Consider the following 15518-nt stretch of genomic DNA (forward strand, 5'->3'; position numbering starts at 1 on the left):
ATTGTAAACAAACAAAAATGGTGGATAGGGTCATATCTTAATTAGAACTCAGGTTATTAGAATCCTCTAACCCAAATTTGTTTAACTTAATTTTAAGGACACAGTGGCTCATTGTGAATTACAGCAATGTCTAAACAACCATGCTAGAATTTTTATGTATAAAAATGAATTATTCATTACTTCCAGAGACAACCACTGGAACTCTTTAAAAACAAGTTCTTTGTGAGAAGAAATGGGATTTTAATTTAATTTTACATCACCTATGTGATATTTTCTTACTGTTAGCTAGTGTCTTCATAATAACAGGACAGCATCTCTTACTATTGCCTTCTGATATTATTGAATATTCAGAAATTCCTTCAGGAAATTATATTTTTGTAATTACTACCTGAATAATGACTCCTAAATTCATCAGACACATTTTAGAAGTACTTGGAATTTATTAAAGCATGTGACAAGTTTTTCATATCTGCGACTGAAATAAGGGAGTAACCCATATTTTTAAAATATGATGCATATGTAAGATACTTTCTTCTTCTTTTGTGTTGCTTCACTGGGGAAAAGATGTACATTTTAACAAATAACATTAGGTTGTTTTATTTATCCATATGACAGTATAATAAAAAAAAATGGATCTCCATCCCATATCATACACAAAAATCAGTCCCCAGTGGAGTAAAGACCTAAATGCAAAGAGCAAAATTTTAAAGTAAAAATATATATATATGGGAGGAAATCCCCACAACCTCAGAGTAGAGGAGAAATTTTTTTCCCACTAAGTACTTGACTGTTTAGGGCTTTCTCTTATATAACTACAGTGCAGTTATCAAAATCAAGAAATTAAACATTGATACAATACTATTTTCTACTCTACAGACCCTATTTATATTTCACCAGTTGCTGATCCAGGATCCAATCTAAGATCACGTTGAATTTTACTGTAATGTCTCTTTAATTTGGAACAATTTCTCAGCATTATCTGTCTTCTGTGACCTTCACACTTGAAGAGTACAGATTGTTTTGTAGACTGCACCTCAATTTTGGTTTGTTTCCTCATGATTAGATTCAGCCTATGAATTTTGGGCTGTAAGAGATATTATGTCCTCAGTATATCCTATTAGGAGGCACATGATATCAGTTTTTCCTCTTACCTATAACTGTGATCATTTGGTAAAGGTGGTGTGTGGCAGGTTTCCTCAATGTAAGTATATAATTAAGTATTTGGAAAGATACTTTTCAGACCATGTAAATGTCCTGTTGTCATTTTATCATACTTTTACCCACAAATTTTAGCATCTATTGATTTGGCATGCAACAGTTATTGCAGTGGTCATCCAAGGTGATTTTTATAATTCAGTCATTCCTTCTACATTCATTAGTTGAAATCTGTTGTAATGAGGAGCTTTCCCTTGTTCATTCATTTCTTTTTGTCAGTGTAGACTCATAGATTCCTATTTTATTCTGTGAGTTACTACCCATTACTATCATTACTTAATTTGTTGTTTGAATTGTGGAATTTCTTTTAAAGGAAGAAAGAAAGCTCATAAGAAAAACAACATACAAAAAAATTTTTGACTGTAATACTTTTGTATTATCTTAGACAGTTGATGGGCAGAAGTTTTTTTTTTTTTTTTTTTTTTTTTTTGCAGGACAAATGTATTCTGACATTTTGGATATTATTTTGAATACACTATTTTCTATATAAGTAACTTTATAGTCATATGTTGTTATCTGCTCTTTTACCAGAAGCACAAAGGAATGGAATATACTTTCTGTGTTATGTTTATCTTTTTGTATACATTTTACACAAAATATTATTTGGATCCAAGAGGAAGAAAAGGAAAAATAGAGCTGTTTCAGCTTTTAGCTCAGGTTAATACATTAAGCTCTACATTAGTAGGGTTAACTTTTTTTTTTAATTTTTTTTTTCAACGTTTTTATTTATTTTTTGGGACAGAGAGAGACAGAGCATGAACGGGGGAGGGGCAGAGAGAGAGAGGGAGACACAGAATCGGAAACAGGCTCCAGGCTCTGAGCCATCAGCCCAGAGCCCGACGCGGGGCTCGAACTCGCGGACCGCGAGATCGTGACCTGGCTGAAGTCGGACGCTTAACCAACTGTGCCACCCAGGCGCCCCTAGGGTTAACTTTTTAAAACTACCCTTCTTGGTACAGTTGTTACGAAGTTTGCCTGTCAGATGCCAGTGACTAACACAGATAAGAGTTAATCTTCCATCTAGCCAAACTTTCCTCCCCAAAAAAGCCTCCTGAGTCCCCCACCCCTACCAATCTAGAATTGCAGTTTAGAAATACAATGAAATAACTCTTTATTGAATCCGACTCCAATTTAGAAGGACTTGATTTCACATTAATACATGGAAGAAGATGGTGGGTAATGCAGAAGATTTAGCAGAGGGCCTGGGAATGTATCTAATAATTTAATTTACTGGGCTCTTCCAGGAAAGCTATAATATTCCCAAGGGTAAATAGAGTAAAGCTCCATATGTATTAGAAAACCTTTGAGGAAATATGTTTTTTATTATTTTCAGGAATTCATTCTACTCTTGAGAACTCTTGTATGACCTTTTTTCTTTTCTTGGATTTAGAAGTGGTCTAGAATAGTTTTAAAAATTAAAAGGGGCGCCTGGGTGGCGCAGTCGGTTAAGCGTCTGACTTCAACCAGGTCACGATCTCGCGGTCCCAGAGTTCGAGCCCCGCGTCGGGCTCTGGGCTGATGGCTCAGAGCCTGGAGCCTGTTTCCGATTCTGTGTCTCCCTCGCTCTCTGCCCCTCCCCCGTTCATGCTCTGTCTCTCTCTGTCCCAAAAAATAAATTAAAAAAAAAACGTTGAAAAAAAAATTTAAAAAAATGTCAGCTAAGAAAGATGGATGTAAGGACATGTTGAGTCTATAACTGTGCTTAGAAGATACCTTGATGATTGAACAATTTCTTAGAAGACAATTAAGCATTTACCGTGGAGGATGTATTTCCTTTCCTTTATCACCTGAGAAATCCAAAAATCACATTCTTCTTAGTTGGTGAAATTCACAAAGACCAGATTACAAAACTCCAGGCATAGCTGGTATAATCCAAGTTGTGTTTTGGGTTCTCAGACAGCTCCTATGACCTTCCAACCCTTAATGGTACTTCTTTTAATCCACCATTCACTTTAGGTATTGTGAGCAGTCGTTAACTTTTTGGTCACTGTGTACTAAGTGCATACATTTAGTGCAATGACAAAGGCAAATAAGTCTGTAGGAAAAAAAAATTTCGATCATTTTTGCTTTCTTGGTAAAAACTGTAAATAGAACTGATTAAAACTCTAAATGGTATATGCCTTTTTTTGAAACAACTTAAAATTTCAAAGCTCAACAACTTAGCAATTAGTAAATATGCTATATGTATACTGCTTGCTATTAGTACTTTAATTTTGCCAGTTTTATAAGTCATTAGGGCTGTGAAAAACAATTACCTCAAAATTCTAAATGTTTTTGAAAAATATTGATAAGTTCATCGGCAAGTTACCACAATTTTTATTTGTTGCCTTTAGTAATGATTAAGACTTTGTTTTTAATGCTAACAGCTCCTTATCTTAGTGGAGGGGGCGGCGGGTGCAGAGCAGCTATACAATGAAGAAAATTAAGAAGTTAAGACATTTACATAAACATAATAGATTTCAATGTATGTTTAGCATGCACTGCCTGTTTTAAAATTATTTTTTATATTTTGGCTTTTGATTTTAATAGTAATTTTAAACACTTAGAAGAAAATAATTTTGAAAACACAAAACATAGTAGTATTCCATTGTGTAGAAACACCATCTTTTATTTATACATTCACTCATTTGTGGACTTTTGGGTTTTGGTTTTGAGCATTTGTGAGTAGATTTTTGTATGGACATAGGTTTGCATTTCTCACCTGGAAGTGAGATTGTTTTGTGGTGTGTGCTTTATAAGAAATTGCCGAACTGATTTCCAGGCTGCTTGGTAAAATTTCGTATTGCCACAACCATGTATTAGAGTTCTAGCTCTGCATGCTCACCAATACTTGGTATAAGCAGTCTTTTTTATTTTAGCCATTCTGCTAGGTATGTAGCAGTGTTTCATGATTTCAGTATTCGTTTCCCTAATGACTTAGGATGTTACACATCCTTTTGTGCATTTATTTGTCTTCTGTATATCCTATGCAGTGAAGTGCCCAAGTCTTTTGCTTACTATTTTCTTTCTGTTCAGTTTTGAGAACTTATATTCTGGATACAAGTCCTTTGTCAGATATGTGATTTGCTAATATTTTCTCCGGTTTGTAGCTTGTCTTTTCCTTCTCTTAACAGTGTCTCTAACTGATCAAAAGGTTTAATTTCAGTGGAGTCCACTTTATCAGTCTTTTTTTTTTAATGGATCATGGTTTCAGTATCATGTCTAAGAATGTTTTGCCTAACCCTAGGTCATGAAGATCTTCTGTTTCTTTTATTTTTTTTTTAATTCCATGTTTTACATTTAGAGCTGTGATCCATTTTGATGTAATTTTTTTATAAGGTGTGAAGTTTAGGTTGATGTTCATGTTTTTGCTCACGGGTATCTAATTATTTAAATACCATTTGTTGAAAACAAATTCTTTCTTGATTGAATTGTCTTTGCACCTTTATCACAGTTGTTTGGCCATACATATAACATATATATATATATGTTTTTGGACTCTTAGTTCAGATCCATTGGTAAGTCTTGAAATCAGGTAGCGTGCATTCTCCAACTTTGTTCCTTTTTCAAAGTTATTTTGGCTGTTCTAGTTCATTTGTCTTTACTACTTTGCATTTACTATTAAGGGTGTGAAATAACATTTTATCCTTTTATTTATTTATTTTTAAATTTTTTTTAATGTTTATTTTTGAGAGAGAAAGAAACAGCACAAGCCGGCGTGTGGGGGTGGGGGGGGGGTGGGGAGGGCCAGAGGGAGACACAGAATCCAAAGCAGGCTCCAGGCTCTGAGCTGTCAGCACAGAGCCTGCCTGACACAGGGGTCAAACTCACAAACCGGGAGGGATATCATGACCTGAGCTAAAGTCAGATGCTTAACTGACTGAGCCACCCAGTGCCCCTATCCTCTCATTTCTTAGCCAAAATCTATTTTTAATACCATGTGTATGTGTTTGTGGTTATTTTGGTCATCACAGTGGCTTTTTTAAATTTTTCTTGCATTTGGAGAGGGGTGTCTTAATACATGGCCAAAATTGGCATTCATTACATTCTTTATGCATAGAAAAGTAATAATACATAAAACATATCAGTGTTAGAATCAGCTTGTTGATATGTATCAGAAGAATCCTGCTTTGGGGCATTTGGGTGGCTCAGTCCATTAAGCATCCAACTTTGGCTCAGGTCATGATCTCGCAGTTCGTGAGTTTGAGGCCCGCATCAGACTCTGTGCTGACAGCTGGGAGCCTGGAGCCTGCTTCAGATTCTGTCTCCCTCTCTCTGCCCCTCCCCCACTTGTACTGTCTCTCTCTCTCTCTCTCTCTCTCTCTCTCTCTCTCTCTCAAAAAAAAAAACATTAAAAAGAAGAGAAAAATCCTGATTTGATTTTGATTGGGCCTCCATTGAATCTATAGACTAGTTTGGGAAAAATTGTCATCTTCACATTATTGGGTCTTCCAATCCATGTACATATCTCTCCATTTATTTAGCTCTTCTTTCATTTCTGTCATTAGTATTTTGTGTAGTGTTCAGTACACTAGTCCTGCAGATGTTTTGTGAAATTTACATGTAAATTATTATTGTTTTAGATTCTTCAGGGTTTTTTATTTTAAATAATCGTGTTTACTGCAAATACAAAGTTTTGCTTTATTTATGAAATGTCTTCAGTCAGGTCTGTTAAAAACATTTTGAATTTAGACCTTTGTTCCCCTCTTCTTTTATATATTTTTTACTAATTTGTGATTTTACAGAAGCATAAATATAGTATATCTATTTTCTTTATTGTACCTAAATGCATCTTATTTCTTCACACATTCAACTTTTCTCGATTGATACTTTTTTCCATTTTATTTTAAAAGAAGAATTTGCTTATAAGAAAATGTTTATATGGTAGGTAGCTTTGAATCCTTAAATGCATTAAATATGTAATTTATCTGCATTTAGCCTGTACATTGTGATTATATTAAATAATTGAAACAGTAATAAAGTTGAAGAAGAGTCACTATCTAAAAAAAATTTTTAAGCCATTTTCAGTAGAACTTTGAAATAGTATAATTTTGTGTGTGTGTGTTTTTTGATTATTTTAGCAGAGGCCTATGCCATGGACCATTTATATCTTCATTTCTATTTTAGGTGCGTATAGCAGCAAAATTCATTATTCATGCCCCTCCTGGAGAATTTAATGAGGTGTTTAATGGTGAGTGTTTAATTCATAACACTAAGGCTTGATATATCAAGCACTTTTTTTTTTTAAGAATAAATTATATAACCAAAATAACAAAACTGGTGTGTGTGGGGTGGGGTATGTAGAAAAATATGTGCTTTCTGAATTACAATGAAAATTTTTGTCAATCTGGATTTCGTAATGGTTAGAATATACCTATGATGTATATGATAATTATGTTTGAGTAAGTTAACCTTAAGAGAGTAATATTAATTTTTTAAAAAGACAAAATTTTAACTACTTTTTTGAAATTGTGAAATGCAGTTTTGTATTTCTTTTAAAGAAAAACTGGGGCGCCTGGGTGGCTCAGTTGAGCATCTGACTTCTGCTCAGGTCATGATCTTGCAGTTCATGGGTTTGAGCCCTGCATCAGGCTCTGTGCTGGCAGCTCAGAACCTGGAGCCTGCTTCGGATTCTGTGTCTCCCTCTCTCTCTGACCTTCCCCTGCTTGTGCTCTGTCTCTCTTTCTCTCAAAAATAAATAACATCAAAAAAAAAAAAAAATTAAAAACCTACTAGAATAATATGAACAGCCAGAACAAACAGAGGAAAAAAAGCATCGTTTTACCATGTTCAGAAGATGAGAGCACATGTAAAAACTATTTAATTTATATCTTGTAAATTAGTTCACAGCATGCCCTTCTTTAAACCACAGTGGCAAACATTTTTATGATTATACACCCATAGCAGAAGTTTAAACTGTTAAACAGTCCTGGTTACTATTAAAACTGTAACAATAGCTCCTTTTTAACAATAAGAATGACATGGTTGAAAAAGTCACCAGGAAAATGGCCTGTAGTGATCTTACAAAACTTTTCTTAAGCAATTTTAAGAATAAGTTACCGTATCTATTTAAATATATTTGGACTTCACTGTCTTAAATTAAACTAATTTGCCCAGGATTCTTAATTTTATTTTAAAAATACTCTATTCCAGAGTAAACTATGTAAACATGTTTTTAAAGAAGTTTAATCACTAATTTTCATTCATAGTATAAGATATAATGGAATCTCACCTCAAAAAAGATCAGGTTTGAAAGTCAAAAAATGAGGCAAAAATTGAAAATCCCTTAAATCATCCAAAAACTATAATAATGCATAATTTAGTGCATACAATTACATATGGTAATTTTTATGCACTTAAAAATTTAACCACTGAGCTACACTCAGAGAAAGAATGGCAAGTCTATACTGTATTCTGTATTCTTTTTAAGATAACTAAAATCTCAAGTAGTGGATTGGGAACTTGGGAGAGAATTCAGAAATATTTCTGCTTCCTGTAGGGTTTAACTTCTGTTTTAAGATGTTAGCCTCTACTTTCCTTAGGTTCAAAAGTTGGCATGTAACTTAAATTGATAATGGTGAAACTACACTAAAGTCAGTGGTCCCCATTCTCTTGTACAATTCATAGAAAGTTTTTCACTTAATGTTCTTACCTTGAATAAATGCCCTACAGATTTGTTAATCAGAAAGGTCCTTTTTAAAAGAATGTATGAGTCCTAGAAATTGCTTTTCTAAGTCTCATTGGAAATTGACGTTGGTAAGTTTTGTGTTGAGGCACCGTAAATTTGGGCATTAAGGATAAACCATTCAGTAGGCTTGGGGTGGAGAGTGAGCTATGGAATAAAAGTAGGACATAGTATATTATAGAGGTTTTAAATAAGGAGTATTTTAGAATTAAAAAGGAATTAAATATTTGAGGGAAAAATGTCATGAATTTGATTATTTTCATTGCTATTTTTTTTTGATAACACCAGTATGATAATTCCAAGAGAAGTGACAAATTTTAGAATTGCCAAGTCATAAAATCTTGTTAGTTTAGTGGTTACCAAATACTATTTCTTAGTCTGGTGTTGCTAAAATCATTGAAACATAAATTTCTGGTCTTCATTGTCAGATACTGATTTGGTAGATCTGGGCTGGTGCTCTTTTTTTTTTTTAAGCCTCGTACTCACCACTTCATGGGTCCAGTGTGTTGCCTGGCTTGGAACCACAGCCTAATCCTTTCTGTGAGAGTAGATTTTATTCAATTTTTTCTATTTTTTCTTCTGTACTTTCCTTATGATAAAAGCAGGACTTTTTTTTCCAGTGTAAAGCTAACTGGATCAAATAGATGTTGCTTTAAAATTTTTTTTTCACATTTAGAACTGGAAAAGATATACTACCATGCAGTACCACTGTTAATAATTATGTTTTCAGTATTGAACATGAAAGCATCATATTTATCAAATAGAACTCCTCAGTTTGCTTTGTGAGACAGAAGTAACTATAATTTTAAATGTCTGTATTTTTTAAAATAATTTTTAGGCAGTAGCTTCTATTGTTTAAAATAAGTTAACTTAGAAATCAAATTAGTATTATTTTAGTGGTTAGTGAAAGAGATTTTTTTTTTTTTAAATGAGGGCCTGCTATTGAAAAGAGGCATATGAATAGTCAGTATTTTTTCTTTTGGAGTAGCTTTATGATTTATGTAAAAATGATCCATAGACATTCTAAAATGTCCAAAATATAAAAATGAACCTAAAAATGACCCAGAATTCTACCCTCTCATTCTCCAGCATTTGAATGAAATACTTAATATCACTTAGTGTAGACACAGATATATAACATTACATTAATATAATACTATACATGCTGAATTTTCCCCTTCCTGTTTATCATGTTATGGATGTATTTCATGTTGATAAATACACATCTACATTTTTTTCACATCTACATTATTTTTAATGGCTGCTCAATTTTACACTGTTTATAAGAACTATATAGTGTGCTTATATTTAACCAGTTACTTAATGGAAGATACTTAGGTTAGTTGTGTTATTTTCATTTAATGAAAAGATTAGGGTAACATTGTGGTATGTACTTTATGATAGCAACTGTGTGAAATAGCCAAGTGTGTAGGGAAATAAAGAAAATGTAACAGGATTAGAATAGATTTTTTTTGTTTTTTGTTTTTTTTGGGGTTTTTTTGGTGAGATTATGTGATTTTTTTCCTTATTGTTTTACAAAGTGCTTGGATTTTCCAATAAAAGTATTATTTTTAAAGTTATGTTTTAATGATGAGTGGGCAAATGTCTACATAATAATTGAGTCTAAAATAAGAACAGAATTAAGAATCAATAACCAAAGTGAGATTGCTTCACTATATGCTAATTTGGATGTAAATTTTAAAAAATAAAAAATAAAATTAAAAAAAAGAGATTGCTAAATCAAATAAAGCAGTTATCCATATTGAATTAAATGCTTTCATCTGTTGTTTGAATATGAGCTGTCTTAGGACAGAAATGTCTACATCTGTGTTCTGTTCACAAGCTGTTTCTTGCTTAATCCCCTTTACTGTGGAGCAGATTCATTTGAAACTCATGCTGGTGTTATCAAACTGAGATGTGTGTATTTTCTGCAGATCTTACCAGACCATCTTTTTGATGGAGCTTATCTCCACTTTCTTCGGAAATTACAGTGTGCCTACATTGGCTATTAAAGGTATAAAATAACATGTACAGGTTTCACCTGCTATCTGAAAGTAGAGCATTATGTGAAATCTTTCATAAACTGAAATGGGGTAAAGTGGAGAGACAATTACAATTTGGTAAAAGTGAAAATCCTCCTTGGATTCCATTCAGTCAGTAAAAACAGTTAAAAGCCAAGTGGCTCAGAGTGAACTTTTAGATAGCTGGGGAAATCTGTTTTTGTTTTTTTTTTTTTTAATTTTAAGTAGGCTTCACGCCCAGTGCAGAACCCAACACAGGACTTGAACTCACAACTATGAGATCAAGACCTGAGCTGAGATCAAGATTTAGACACTTACCCAACTGAGCCATCCAGGCATCCCTGGAAATCTGTATTTTTATTTAATTCTCTTATTCCCAACCAGTATCTTTTAAAAAATAATATGATGGTATGTTTTTATGGTTATTTTGGTCATCAGAGTGAAGTTTTGATCTTGCTTACATGTTAGGGGTAAGAGAAGAGTGGGGAGTGTTGATACATGACTAAAGTAATCTGCATTCATTATATAGAAATTTCAAACATATGGAAATAATAATATAATACATAATACTTGTTTTGCAGATGTTCGGTTACTGCTTAATAATGATAATCTTCTCAGGGAAGGAGCAGCTCAGTAAGTATTACATATTAACATAACTAAGTGACATGATGAGAAAAAATGTTTTAAAGGTGGTTTTTAAGCACTAATTCCTGAAATAGATATTTGTACATAAAGTTTAAATGTACACATGTATTATATGTGTGCACTCAGCTAAAAGAGAAATATTTTTGATCGCAGAGGGACATAGGGACACAATTATAACATAAAATTTTCTGTTCATTGAGTGTTTGGTAGTGGCTTAAATACTTCTACATATATACTACATTTTGGCATTTGCAAGAATGGATAAAATTATTTTAGAAACTTAGAGTTTTGAAATTGTGATTGCTTTTTTATGCAGGTTTTACTATGTGTTTGACCCTAATAGATTTTTGAGAATTAGGAATTTATTTTATCCATAAATACCTAATATAGTACATGACACATATTAAGTAAATAAATATTTACTAAATTTGTGAGTAATTCAAATAACTAGGCAGTTTAAATCGTAATACATAATCTTTGGACCAGTGCCCACAGTCATGACTTGCCACAACTGTCTTAGGATTTCAGAGCAGTAATTGACTCTCTTCTCTATTCCCATCTCCATCTCCTATGTTAGGCTCACTAACTCCATAATTCATTGGAAAATGGTAAAATTAAATGGATTTTTAGGTGCCATACAAAGAGTGTTCAGTGTCCACTCAGGCACCTTTTTTAATCCTGGTATTCTACCAGTAGGGGGAATTTGTTCTTATTCTGTTTTTGTAATGTTTCAAAGCTTTATCAAAAATCTGTCCTTTACAGTTAACCCTAATGAAGGTGGAGGTTCAACAGACTTCTAGGCATATCTGATTTTGCTTTTGATTTAATTTCCTGGTTTTTTTAATAGCAATGTTTATTTATCTGTTTTTAATCCCAATATAATGAACATACAGTGTTACATTAGTTTTAGGTGTCCGATATAGGATTCAGCAATTCTGTAAATTACTTAGTACTCATTACAGTAAGTGTATTCTTTTTTTTTTATTTATTTTTTATTTTTTTAATTTACATCCAAATTAGTTAGCATATAGTGCAAAAATGATTTCAGGAGTAGATTCCTTAATGCCCCTTACCCATCCAGCCCATCCCCTTTCTCACAACCCCTCCCTCCAGCAATCCTCTGTTCTCTATATTTAAGAGTCTCTTATGTTTTGTCCCCCTCCCTGTCTTTATATTATTTTTGCTTCCCTTCCCTTGTGTTCATCTGTCTTAAAGTCCTCATATGAGTGAAGTCATATGATATTTGTTCCTCTCTAATTTCGCTTAGCGTAAGCATAGTTGTAGATGGCAAGATTTCATTCTTTTTGATTGCCAAGTAATACTCCATTGTATATATATACCACATCTTTATCCATTCAACCATCAGTGGACATTTGGGCTCTTTCCATACTTTGGCTATTGTTGATAGTGCTGCTATAAACGTTGGGGTGCATGTGCCCCTTCAAAACAGCATACCTGTATCCCTTGGATAAATACCTAGTAGTGCTGGGTCATAGGATAGTTCTGTTTTTAATTTTTTGAGGAACCTCCATACGGTTTTCCAGAGCAGCTGCACCAGCTTGCATTCCCACCAGCAGTGCAAAAGAGATCCTCTGTCTCTGCACCCTCAGCAACATCTGTTGTTGCCTGAGTTGTTAATGTTAGCCATTCTGACAGGTGTGAGGTAGTTATCTCATTGTGGTTTTGATTTGTATTTCCTTGATGATGAGTGATGTTGAGCATTTTTTCATGTGACAGTTGGCCATCTGGATGTCTTCTTTAGAGAAGTGCCTATTCATGTCTTTTGCCCATTTCTTCACTGGATTATTGGTTTTTTGGGTGTTGAGTTTGATAAGTTCTTTATAGATTTTGGATACTAACCCTTTATCTGATACGTGGTTTGCAGATATCTTCTCCCATTCTGTCGGTTGCCTTTTAATTTTGCTGATTGTTTCCTTCTCTGTGCAGAAGTTTTTATTTTTATGAGGTCCCAATAGTTCATTTTTGCTTTTGTTTCCCTTGCCTTTGGAGATGTATTAAGAGGTTGCTGCGGCCAAGATCAAAGAGGTTTTTGCCTGCTTTCCCCTCAGGATTTTGATGACTATCTGTTTTACATTTAGGTGTTTCATCCATTTTGAGTTCATTTTTGTGTATGGTGTAAGAAAGTGGTCCAGGTTCATTTTTCTGCATGTCACTGTCCAGGTTTCCCAGCACCACTTGCTGAAGAGGCTGTCTTTATTCTATTGGATATTCTTTCCTGCTTTGTTAAAGATTAGTTGGCCATTCGTCCATTTCTGGGTTCTCTATTCTGTTCCATTGATCTGAGTGTCTGTTTTTGTGCCATACAATAAGTGTGTTCTTAATCCTCTTTACCTATTTCACCGTATTTATTACTTTTTATTCTGAGAAGATGTACATAATATAAAGTTTGCCATTTTAATGATTTTTAGGAATGTGGGCCTTTGGCACTGATTGCATTCACATTGTGTAATTGTCACCACTGTCCATCTCCAGAACTTTTTAAATTTTCCCAAACTAAAAGTCCATACCCATTAAACAATAATTTCTCATTCTCCCCTTCCCTCAGTCCCCTGACAACCACCATTCTGTTTTCTGTCTCTATGAATTTGACCTCACTAGGTACCCCATATAAGTGGAATCATACATTATTTGTTGTTTTGTAGCAGGTTTAGTGTACTAAGCATAATGTCTTCAGGGTTCTTCCATGTTGTAGCACATGTCAGAATTTTTCTTTTTAATGGTGAGTTTATAAACCACATTTTGTTTATCTATTCATCTGTCAGTGGACATTTGGATTGTTTCCACTCCTCTTAATTATTATATTTAAAGTGCTTTATAGAAATCGATTTACTCTGTATCTTTGACTTTAGTTATTAGCTTCTGAGTGAATGGCTGCTCATTCCTAAATTTTTTAAACCCTATTTAAATTATTTGTATATTTAAATAAAATGAATTTTCTTTATAGTCGCATGTGCCATGTTGACAAAAATCTTACGGAAGTAAAGAAAATGTACAGCATTTATAACTTCTAACAGCAATACTTTCAAAGTAAACTATTCCTCTGAGTTCTCTGTGTAAATAAATATGTGGGTTATTTCATGTAGGTACAAGAATTAGTGGATTTTGTTTTGTTTTTAGTTAAGAAAACAAACTTGATTTGTTGAAAGAACAAGAGTTTTTCCCCAGCAGAATAAAGTTTAATGAAGGTCAAAGAAATATTCATAATTATATAAGTGGTATGAAATAGTCACATTTGACTCAATGATGAACAGTATTGAAATTGTATTTGTCTAAAGAAGTACTTATCTGATGATGTTTTTACATTTAAATTAAATAAATTATACTTGTTCTAAAAAGAAATTAGAATGTGAGCTGCATATCTCTTTTATTATGAAACACATTTTGGGGACAGTTGTAGTCCACATTTCATGCATGATGTGTATACATGGAAATACCTGATATTCTGATATTCTAAGGAAACGAGTCTGAAGAAATCAGTAACTAATGATAAAATAAGATGTTTATGATATGATACCAAGAAAAGGCATCAAAACCTTAAGGAGAAAGTTCAAATTGTCTTGTATGTAGTTATACTATTAAGTGATTACTAGTAGATGAACACTTAGAGAAAATATTGTGGTTTTTTTGTTGTTAACTTCAGTAGTATTCTTCATACTAAATTTCTCAAAACTATTCATTTGAGTTCATTTGGTAGACATCTGTATTTGTGAAATGAGAAATATGCCTTAAATCATTGGTCAGTGTCCTCTATAGGAAATAATTTTCAAGCCAAAATAGTATTATTCTCATTATTCACTAAACTTGGTTCTGAATTACTTTTACGATACCTCCAAATTTCTGAGGAAACTTTATCACCGATCATTGAGGCTGTCCAGAACTACGTATCCAAAGCTTGCAAGGCATGGTAAAAACATTTAGAGTGTGTGCTGGTGGCGGTTTCACCAGAGTAAGTGCGTAGCTGTAGTCGCATTTCTTGTGACTTGTGATCTTTGATATTGAATTTCTTTTGTTCAGGTACTTCTCTTTCGTACATATATGTACTTCTTTTTTCTTTTACCTTTTCCCTGCTGCTTTAACTCTTTTAATCTTTTTTCCCCCTCTTCCTATCTTTTTGTAAGGGGAAAAACATGGCTATTATTCTTGAGTGGTTTTAATGGGATATTTTTACTGTGGGCACAAATTCAGTATGTTTCATAGGATGGAGAGTACCAGAGAGTTGGTACTCTCAAGTCTAACTTTTAAATGTCCAGAAAGAGCCTTTTATTCAACTGACCTATGAATGCCAGACTTTACTGTGATAATGAGATAAATAAGCCTCTTAGGGATTTTCTAATGGGGAGTCAGAAATGTTTAGTATCAGGCCAAATGAAATAAAATATTATCATAACAGGGTGTATCGAAAGCTTTTGGAGCCCAAAGGAAGGAACTTTTAATTTCTATTTAGAAGTGGCTTTGAGCTGAATTTAAATGATATACAGGGTTTGAATAGTAAATAGGGAAATAAAGTGGCTAAACTGAAAGAGACACCTGGTAAAAAGTATAATGTGTGACTGGTGCAGGACTAACATTAACGGGTGTAAAAATCCAAATACAGGAACAAGTATTTAGAAATGGATGATTGGGCTACAGAACTCTATAAGAGCAGAGAAATCACGTTTTCATTGTATCTAATAGAGGATTTAACGTGTAGATATTTGCCTGGGTGGAGGGGTGGGTGAGTATATGATGACTGCGTGGATGGAGTAAGTTTTCTGAATTGGAAGGGACTCTAGAAGTCATCTAGTCCAAACCCTTCTTTTTATAGATAAGGTAAGTGGGCCCCATGCTAGCTAATAACAGGGTTTGGACAAAACCTAGGTATTATGTATTCTGAGTCCTAGGTTAGTGAGTACCTTTCCCACAATACCATGTAACTGTCACCTATTTAATTTGCTTTGAGCATTTAAGAAAAA

General features: G+C 33.5%; 1 protein-coding gene across 1 annotated transcript in view; it reads left to right on the forward strand.

The window, feature by feature from the left end:
• CAPZA2 (capping actin protein of muscle Z-line subunit alpha 2) overlaps positions 1-15518 on the forward strand; it is a 59539-nt gene that overhangs the window by 23139 nt on the left and 20882 nt on the right. The window contains exons 2-3 of the mRNA XM_043589320.1: positions 6322-6385; positions 10482-10533. Of these exons, the coding sequence (XP_043445255.1) occupies positions 6322-6385; positions 10482-10533 (116 nt within the window). The remainder of the gene's footprint in view (positions 1-6321; positions 6386-10481; positions 10534-15518) is intronic.

The sequence above is a fragment of the Prionailurus bengalensis genome, chromosome A2 (assembly GCF_016509475.1).
Source record: "Prionailurus bengalensis isolate Pbe53 chromosome A2, Fcat_Pben_1.1_paternal_pri, whole genome shotgun sequence".
In the NCBI taxonomy this organism is placed as follows: Eukaryota; Metazoa; Chordata; class Mammalia; order Carnivora; family Felidae; genus Prionailurus; species Prionailurus bengalensis.